The sequence below is a fragment of the Periophthalmus magnuspinnatus genome, chromosome 19, assembly GCF_009829125.3.
Source record: "Periophthalmus magnuspinnatus isolate fPerMag1 chromosome 19, fPerMag1.2.pri, whole genome shotgun sequence".
In the NCBI taxonomy this organism is placed as follows: Eukaryota; Metazoa; Chordata; class Actinopteri; order Gobiiformes; family Gobiidae; genus Periophthalmus; species Periophthalmus magnuspinnatus.
The window spans coordinates 2,476,009-2,486,484 of NC_047144.1; the positions used below are offsets into that span (position 1 = coordinate 2,476,009).

Sequence of the window (10,476 nt, forward strand, 5' to 3'; positions counted from 1 at the left end):
GTGAGCGACATCGGACGTGGTCACTGTGGTCCTGCTGCATCGCATCCATATAAGTTAAATGGTTTATTAAAAGAATCAAATTGCTGCATTTACATTTCTGTTATAAGACTTTTAATTAAGTGCTTTATCCACTTATACAATGAAAATGACAAACATCTTGCTCATGACCTGTGTAGTATGTTAATGCTACTGGAAGTATAAATATTTAATTTTAACTATGGAAAAACATGAGCTTCAACCAAACCAAGACAACTGTAAACTCCAATGTTGAAAACACAGTTAACATTTTTATGATAAAGCTCTGACTTGTATTATGAGTATAAGTCGTTGTGTGAAGCTTTTGCTTGATTTTTACAACTCATAAACTAGGAATCTGTATCTGCGCACCCAGCTGCTCTATTACTGTACATTTACATAACATATCAAAACACAATGTATAATGTGTATTTGTATAAAAAATATATTCAAAACACATCCAATCCATCAAAACACAAGGTCCTCTGCTCCTGAGTCCATCATGAGATCTTCACTCGGTTCCACAAACCGCGGTCCAGGTTCGAGATGCCTCCAGTTTAACTTGTACAAACATCCACAGTGTCCTCGGTCGCGTACTTCCTTTGTTTTGTCCATTTCGTCATGTTTAAAACACAAAACTACTGCAAAACAGTGTGTAAAATTAAGCAATTATGTGCGTGGATCTTTGCCCGAGGGCGGGCCGTTGGAACGTTAAGGTGTTAAACACTTAGCAACATTAGCATCATTAGCATCATTAGCATCATTAGCGAGTCTTCACTCCACGTCGGCCACATCGGCTAAAACTCTGGTAGCGGCGCATGAGGAGCCTGTCAATGACGTTGATATGTTGCACAAACACGTCTGTGAATCACATAATTGTCTGGAGCAGCTCGTCCCCGGTCACACTCACTGACTCACATTGAAAAATAGCGCAGAATGAATTGTTGTGTGTTTATTTTATTTTCAACTCCGGTTCAGTTTTCTGTGCGTGGAGACCGTGTCAGCAGTGCGCAATTGCGCACGGCAGCAGCTTGGAAGGAACAGTGGTGTCCTTTGGGGGGTGCTCAGGGAGTATGGGGTCCGGGGCTCTTTGCTAAGGGCTGTCCCTGTCTGACCGGAGCAGGAGCTGTGTTCATTGCCGGCACAAAGTCCGACCTGTTCCCGGTGCATGTTGACTCTGCCAGGGCTGCCCTTTGTCACCGGTTCTGGGGTCTGCTTTGGGAACCACAGGATTGTGGTAAAGAAGGAGCTGAGCCCAAAGGCAAAGCTCTCGATTTACCATCAATCTATGTTCCTCCCCTCACCTATGGTCATGAGCTCTGGGTAATGACCAAAAGGACGAGGTCGCAGATACAAGCGGCTGAAATGGGTTTTCTTCGTAGAGTGGCCGGGTGAACCCTTAGGGATAGGGTGAGGAGCTTGGTCACACGGGAGGAGCTCGGAGTGGAGCCGCTGCTCCTCCACGTTGAGAGGAGCCAGCTGAGGTGGCTCGGGCATCTGCTCAGGATGCGTCCTGCCTAGGGAGGTGTTCTGGGCATGTCCCACCAGGAGGAGGCCTCGGGGAAGACCCAGGACACGCTGGAGGGACTATGTCTCTCTGGCCTGGGAAAGCCTTGGGATCCCACCGGAGGAGCTGGAGGACGTGTCCGGGGTGAGGGAAGTCTGGGAGTCCCTGCTTAGACTGCTGCGCCCGCGACCCGGCCCCGGATAAGCGGAAGAAAATGGATGGATGGGTAACATTGACCTTATTGATGTCTCATAATAACAGTCTCAATGTAAATGGACACAAGCAAAAACAAAATGGCAAACAAGCAGATTTTTAACCACAAAGTTGTTTCTTTGAGCTGCTCCAGTTGTGTTTCAATGTTCTCTTTCAACATGTCACAGATTCTTGAAAACAGAACTTTATGTTTAAATTCTTTCAGATCATTTGGATGTAGATCAGTGTGATCCATCCACAGATATCTGTATCTACATCTGGAGATCATGTCTCTTATATGTGTCTGTCTCATGTATTTCTCCATAGACCCCGGTGTCTCTGCTCGTGGCCTGAACATCAGCACCAGTGAATGGTGGAAGGCCTGCTCACTGAAGCTCTCCAGGACTGACTCTAATCTGTGTTTCTGTTCCTCAGTGAAGTCTTCAGGCTGTAGAACCAGTAGGAACACGTGAGGACCAGAGGAACTCAGATCTTTAATGTCTTGTATAAACTGTTGGAGGTCTTGTTTGGAGGTGTCATTGAATTGTTGGTCTGAAGAGCAGATCACAGTCAGTTCTTTGTCCTGAATCGTTCCTTTGCCTTTTACACATTTATCATGTTCAGTGAACTCAGTTGTTCTCAAAAGCAGGTTTCCCACTGAGGCCTTCAGACTCCAGTTGTTCCCCAGAAGAACCAGCCTCAGCTCAGACACTGGAATGGAGAGAAACACAGCATAGGGGGCAGTATGTGCAATTAAACTATAAAAACATCTACAACTCTAAATAAACACCACTTTTCAACATCAGAGGGCACTCTGTGCATGTTTCTACATCACTGTGAGAGACCACTGTTAATTTCCTTTGAAGGATTTGTCCATTTCTCCTCACGTATAATAATGAGGGACCCATACCATACCACATGTGATCCTTTTGAAATCAAGCCTTCTGCAGTGAACTGTGCTTGTATGACTTGTGTGGGGTTAGAGTATTTGCCTCTGGTACAGTAGGTTCCTCAGTCCATCTCTAAGGCAGTGCACATCCACACTGCAGCTCCTTCTTTACAGGTCTGTAAAAAAAGAGCTGGGTCTGGGAAAAGGTCTTACTTCTTCCCAGTCATGCAGGGAACGCCTGTGCCTCATACTCCCGTGGTTCCCCAAGGACACCACAAAGGACACGGTCGAACGCCTTCTCCAGATTCACAAAGCACATGTGGACTGTGCAAACTCCCATGAGCCCTTGAGCACCCGATGGAGAGTATAGAGCTGGTGCAATGTTCCACGACTGGGATGGATTCTCCTCTGAAGTATCCTAGGATAGACCTTACTGGGGAGGCTGAGTAGTCGGAACACACACTCCTGTCCCTATTTAAACAGAGGGACCACCACCCCAGTCTGGCAATCCAGAGGTACTGTCCCCAACTACCATGTGATATTACAGAAATGTGTCTGCCAAGACCAACAACATTCAGAAGCTTTAGGTACTCAGGACGGGTTTCATCCACCCCCAGAGCCTCAGAGGAGCTTTAACCACCTCAGTGAAGCCAGAGTGATGGATGAGTCCGCCTCCGAGTCCTCAGTTTCTGCTTTCTGCTCGGACGATGTGACGGTGGGATTGAGGAGATCCTCAAAGTAGTCCACCATCCACCACCCAGTCGAGGTCAGCAGCTCTCCACCCACACTGTAAAGTTTACACCATAAAGTTTACACTGTAAACAGTGCCTCTTCTCAATCGTGGGATGGTTGCCAGAATTTCTTTGAGACCCACCAACAGGCCACCTCTATGGCCTCTCTGACGTCTCCCAGCCCCGAGTTTGGAACGTATAAAACCCCTTCTTATTTTGCATATGTTTTATTATTATGGTCCCTGTTGAATAACATGTGCAGTAAATCAATAATAGTGAAATATTCACTAAAATCAGTAATCACACAGTTCATTTGAAAGGCCAACCTTAACATCATTTATTATAATCATTTCTTTATATTTAGGAACGGCCAAGGGGAGATATTCTATATTTAATTATGAGCATATCTATAATGAGCTTTATTTATGCTCCAATTAAATACTGCCAAAAAGTTAGTTTAATTTACTCAAAATACATTTATGTGTTGAAGAGTATTATTAAGATTCTCCTCAATTTAAGAGTGATAAACTCGAGTCGGGCGCTACGTTTGTTCATTTATTTGTGATGTTTATGTCTATAGAGTTATATAACCGTTTTAATAAGTTATTAAGAATTTTTATATTTTAAACATTGTAACAAAAATGTTGATATAGTGTAGCTGGAAATCCCATGAATTAGAGATGAAAGGCCTGTTTCTTGAGTAAAGCTTAAATTGTGTTCTAAGACATTGGCTAAATATACTTTAATCAGTGAGTGCTGTGTAAGTGTTTGGTGTTACTTACTGTCTGGTGGCAGGACTTCATAGCTGCTTTTGCATCTAAGATTCCTTTTATCTTCTGTAAACACAAGCACAAGGTGTGGCGTCACTATTGTCAGGTCACATTATCACATTTGTTTAACTGTAAAACTATTGCTAATATTTCTGTACTGACTGGACCTATCCACATGAAACAAAAACTGGTTTTACGTTCACCGTCTTCTCTGTCAGATAAACAAACGTGAAATCATTTTTTCACAGCCGCTTCAGAAAGTGGTGACATTATTCAACCCCAAAGACACTGGCACCTCTCCATCTAAGGGAGGAACACCACATTCCTGAACAATGAATAATACAACAGCTCCTGCAAACACAGTGTGTGAGAGTCTTACCAATAAGAGCTGCCACGGCCGTCTCCCGTTGTAAACCATGTCAATCTTATCATCTGCAAATAAATACATTATATATTTTAACAGTTTTGTGTTTACCCGTAGCCCACATCTGCTGTAAAATGCCTGTGTAATCCCTCTGTGGTCCTGGTATGAGCCACACCAAAAGAAAAGGCAGAGAGTGAATATTAGATATCGTTTTAAATATAAAGGATAATTGAGGTAAAATCATTTAAAAGTCCATTGTAACCACTGAGAGCGCCTCCTTGCTGTGACAGCTGGTGGTACATAGCACTATGGTGTGTCCTATAGGAGCAGAATGAATCTACACCATAGACTGTATAAAGAAGTGGACTAAGGGAGTGTGACGTCACCATGAATCTATTAAAATAACTGGATAGGGTATTGTGGTTTATACAGTGGGGCAAAAAAAGTATTTCGTCAGCCACCAATTGTGCAAGTTCTCCCACTTAAAAAAGATGAGAGAGGCCTGTAATTTTCGTCATAGTTTCACTTCAACTATAAGAGACAGAATGGAGGATCCAGGAAATCACATTTTCTGATTTTTAATGAATTAATTGGTAAAGTAAGTATTTGGTCACATACAAAAAAAAGCAAGATTTCTGGCTCTCACAGACCTGTAACTTGTTCTTTCAGAGGCTCCTCTGTCCTCCACTCGTTCCCTGTATTAATCGCACCTTTTTGAACTTGTTATCAGTATAAAAGACACATGTCCACAACCTCAAACAGTCACACTCAAACTCCACTATGGACAAGACCAACGAGCCGTCAAAGGAACCACAAACAAAACTGTAGACCAAAGTAACAAATGATACCATCAGTAACACACTACACTGCCAGGGACTCAAATCCTGCAGTGCCAGACGTGTCCCCTGCTTAAGACAGGACATGTTCAACCACGCCTGAAGTTTGCTAGAAGCATTTGGATGATCCAAAAGAGGATTGGGAGAATATCTTATGGTCAGATGAAACCAAAATAGAACATTTTGGTAAAAACTCAACTTTGCAACGTTGCATCCAAACAGCATCATACCTATTGTGAATCATGAGGGTGGAAACATCATGCTTTGGGGCGTTTTTTCTGCAAAGGGACCAGGACAAGTGGTCTGTGTAAACAAAACAATGAATGGTGCCATGTATCATGAGATTTGAGTGAAAACCTCCTTCCATCAGTGAACACAGTTCACAAACTAGGAACTTACTGCGGTGATAAAATGCAACATAAAACACACTGAATAAATACAAATACAAATAAGGGCATGCACGAATAAGGGCATGAGTTTAAAAAGATATTCTTAAAAAATTTAAATTAAAAACATGACTTATTAAAGTGACCGGTATATAAAGTGTCCAGTTTTGAGCAAATATTATAAAGTGTCATGAGACAAATGGCAGAGGGTAACAAACTGTTCTTATGACGAGAGGTTCTGACCGGACAGGGACAGACAGGGCAACTACAGATTTCACAAAGGTCGAATTTTGTGATGATTTTTTACCAATTTTCGGATCATAAACTTTTTCTAAGCTCAAAATCCATCTGTTGTCTTAAAAAAAAAAATGCTTCTTAAGGATTAGCTTCAGCTACGCTTTATGTCTGCTCCAGGTAATCTCAAGCACTGATTGGTTAGAGCGGTCACATGGTACAACATGAATGAGCACGTGAGCGATGTGAATGGGCTGAACTGTCCTGAATGAGCTGCAGGTTTAGAACATGGTCCAGAAACTCCTGGAAGCAAAAATATTATCATTCATAATTGGTCATTCATTTATTATTCTCTTGCCTCCTTCACAGCCGCTCCGCTCGCTCTCGTCGAACAAAGTGTCATGGGGGGTGGCTCAGGATGTACCTCGCTGCCAAAGGCTAAAGTCACGACATGCACCATTGAGCTCCATCGACTTCAATGAGCGGACATGTTTAGAACCTGGGGCTTTGACGTCACCCATAGAGTTTGACACCAGCCAAATGAAGCTCATCGAGGTTAGCTGGAGCAAAATTAGGAGCAAATTTAGAGCCAAACTGCATTTTAGGAATCCTGACGGCGAGTATCATAGCAACCAAAGAGCCAATCAGGAGCAAGACTGTTGAAGGTAGCACCACTTGATGACATCACAAGGTGGAACAGAGCATTTTGATCTTTGTAGATGTTACAGACTAATAATAAAGTGTGACTCAAACATGTGAGAATGAAACAAAACACAACTCCAGGTCTGTTTGTGAGGAGGAAACAAAATTAGAACATGACTTAAAGTTCACAAGGTCAGATCAACACTGCAGCTCAGAATCAAGAAAATGTAACATAATGTCATGATGCTCGCATTATCTGCCTCCTGTGTTGTCTCCCTGTGTGCTCTCCCCTCCCTCACCTGTCTGAGCCCGGAGCTGGGAGGAGTCCCTGGCTCCTCCCGCGCGCACCTGCAGCCCATCAGCGCAATTACCACCACCTGCCAAGGATAAGAGGAGCTGGGAGAAGACACTCGGTGCCAGATCGTCCTCATGTTAAACATTCCTGCTCTCTCGCTCGTCCCTGCTCCTGGTCTCTGGTTCAGCTCCTGACCCCGCGCTCCGGCTCCGGTACAGGCTACTCCTTGTCTTCACCTCCTTGTCTCGTCTTGGACTCCGGCTTGCTCCACGTCTTCCACTCCGGCTCCCGTTCCTCGGACCACTCCTGCTCGGTTCTCCCTGGCTCTGTTCCCGGTCCTGTCCTCGTCCCGGTTCTGGCCATTCCCTGTTCCTGTTTCTGCCCTCCACAACGCTTCTCCGGACTCCGGCTCACAACCTGCTCCCGCTCCTTGTTGGTTTAATGAACTTTTGCCACTTATTGCACAAACTGTAAATAAACACTGTAAATCTGCCCCAAGTCTTGCACTATTTAGTCCGCCCTGCACCAGCCATTACGACACATAATTATCTCTATGTCAGTGGTTCTTAACCTTGTTGGAGGTACTGAACCCCACCGGTTTCATATGCACATTCACCAAACCCTTGTTTATTGAAAAATATTTATATATTTTTTTTTCAAATTCAAGACACATGTGTATTTTACTGGTGCACAAAATGAATTGTGCATTAACATCACTGTGTTCAAAGAATAAAACCAATAAAATGCATAAACTCACAACAAATTACACACAGACCTTTTTACAAAGACATGACCTTTTTTAATTCTACCACACTGAAATTATTAAAATGTTGAACCTTATGTATTTCAACAATGAACATATTGTATTTATGCTATTTATTATTTTTAACATTTTAACACACACACATCACCTCATTTCCCTCAGGCTACAGGGTCGTGACCTTTAACTCGCAAAGAGCCATTTGGACCCAGTTTCCACAGAAAATAAAACACTGGGAGCTGCAAATACTTTCTGACATCTAAAATGAAGAGAACATAGTATATAATTATAATAATAATGCATCAGAATAATGTAGGTTTTATTTTCACGGACAAACCTTCTACACGTGGCAGATAAATATGGGAAAAATAAGTTAAGTGCATAAAAAATACAACTCACCAAACGGCTGCATCAGAGGGAGAACTGCATTTGTGTCTTTGGGATGAATTGGCCCCATCGAGGAGATGAGAGACAATGACACCCACAGTGTGATTATGTCTAGTCTGCTCCACAGTTTCTTTCAAAAAACTCTAAAGGCTTATCTTTTAATCCCAGATGCTTATTCTCCATGTGCCAAAGCAGTTTTGAAGGTTTCATTGCCTCATTTGTTTTTCCCGCATGTTACACAGAGCGGACTCTGCACGTGAGAGTCACCTGTAGAGACAAACCCAGATTTAAGTAGGACTCCTGGTGTTGTCTCTTAAATTTATCTTCCTTTTTCTTGGAGGTCGTAGTTTCCTCTTCTGGCTCCTCAGTCGGCCTTTTCTCCTTTGTTAAAAATCTCTCCACAGACTTTTGTTTTGGCTCATTTTCACTCACTTGTGGCTCTACTTTTGTGCGACATGTCTGTGTGTTATACGTGATACGTCATCGAGGAGACAAGAGCAGATCTATCACAGATATAATAAACTTGTTACTTCATCAAATAGATTTTTATGGTGATTTCCTATCAGGATTTTCATTATACATCTACAGACGAGCTTTTTAGTGCGTCATGAGGGACGAGCGAAAGTTACGTCCTCCTGATCCTCCTGCTCCTGCGCACAGTGTCTGAAAATCAGGGCTGTGTCTTTACGCAGGACTGTGAGCTGGGTCTGTGAGGTGTGTGTGTGTGTCTGGGTCTGTGAGGTGTGTGTGTGTGTCTGGGTCTGTGAGGTGTGTGTGTGTGTCTGGGTCTGTGAGGTGTGAGCAGTGTTCAAACGGCTCATTTAAGTCGGGCGGTACTTCGATAGACACATCAAAGGTGCATTTGTTGAATTGGGCCAACGTCTGGAGACGCTCGCAGTCGCTAATCATATGAGTCTGGTGTGTGTCTTGACCTCTGAACCCCTGAGACTGAATCACCGAACCCCAAGGGTTCGATCGAACCCAGGTTAAGAACCACTGTTCTATGTGTTTTAGTTTCTTACAAAATACAAGAAAAGACCATAATCTGTCTTCCTTAATAACACGTTTAAGATTGTTCTGAAAAAACTGAATGACTGGACACTTTCCAAATGTTCCTTACAACCTGCACAGCTCAGTTTGATTAAACACGACACATGTGCATGAAATGAACGAAAATCTGTTAGAAATAATCTCATGAATAAATAAAATAGATGTAAATTTTAAACTTACCTACGTTGTGTTGCTCCGAGCTCTGATCAAACTAAGAATATTCTAATATGTGAACACTCTGTCATTTTCCTGCTGATCTGGTTTGTCCTGTTTTAACTTTTATCTCTTCCTCTAATGAAGTCGTTCCCTCGTGATAATATCGTGTGGGAATGTGATATTATCTTGTGGTCACGCATTAATATTTTATTTTCCAAATGTCCTATGCCGGGCTCCGTATATTAGTAATATTACAGATATTAACCATAAACCAGGTCTACACATCCACAGTCTGACAGTTACACGACAAACTCAGGTTAATTACAGGAAATCCAGTATTTAGAGACGTCACATGACCTCTTAACTGATGAAAAACTGTAATAAATATTTAGCAGAAGTACTATCCCACCAAACCAGGTCAGAACTGGTAAAACATGAAACCCTGGCATGTCCGGTTTACGTAAAAGATATAAAATGTGTCTGAAAAACTCTTCTCAAACCACAGTACAGTTTATTTCATCTCTCCTTCTCCAAAAATGCCCCTGCTCCTAAATCGTTCCATTTTGATCCGATTCTTTTGATCTAATTGAAAACACATATTTTCAAATCCTTGAATAATTCTCGTGAAGCGTCTCTGATAAATTGCTCTTGACGGGCTGTGGGTCTGCGTTTTTGTTTTCAGATTATCGTTGCATCACTCTCCTCTTTTGTCCAGGTTTTAAATATATCGGGAAAATAAAAAAATAAAAAAACATCAAAATGACAAATTGTGGCTGGTTTTTTGGGGGGACGTGGGGATGTGAAATCACCTTGACGACCGTGGACTTTTGGAAGACGAGCCAGAGTTAGCTTTAGCGTTAGCCTGTGCGTAGCTTAATTAGCCCAGTTAGCGCAGATATTTGGTTGTTAGGAGATTAGCTTTGGGCTGTGACATATTTCTGAGGGCTTTTGGATCCTTTGGCGTGATTTGAGGTTAAATTATTCAACATTTGGCTGTGAAATTAATCTGGCTAAACAAGAACAAGACTCCCTGCTGTTTCCCTTTTCAATGTGCATGTTCTCCCCATAAACTGTTTATATAAATGTGCATAGCTAACCTGCTAGTTGCTGGGTTCAAAATAGGAAGTGTTCACGACCAAACCGGTTTCTTCGAGCTCTGGTTCCACCGTCTCTTTTCTCTTTGTAACTTCTGCTGTCAGGATAATTTTTCAGACTTTAAAATGTTCGTATTAACGTCTGTGTGGCCCTCAGTCGTCCAGGTC

At 42.6% G+C, this 10,476-nt stretch overlaps 1 protein-coding gene across 1 annotated transcript; it reads right to left on the reverse strand.

The window, feature by feature from the left end:
- Window positions 1–1,760: 1,760 nt before the first annotated feature.
- Window positions 1,761–4,167, reverse strand: LOC117387596 (GTPase IMAP family member 2-like). The gene is made up of 2 exons (XM_033985133.2): window positions 4,117–4,167; window positions 1,761–2,425 (listed from the first exon to the last, which is right to left on the reverse strand). Coding segments are annotated over exons 1-2 (666 nt in total). The 5' UTR covers window positions 4,118–4,167.
- Window positions 4,168–10,476: the final 6,309 nt, after the last annotated feature.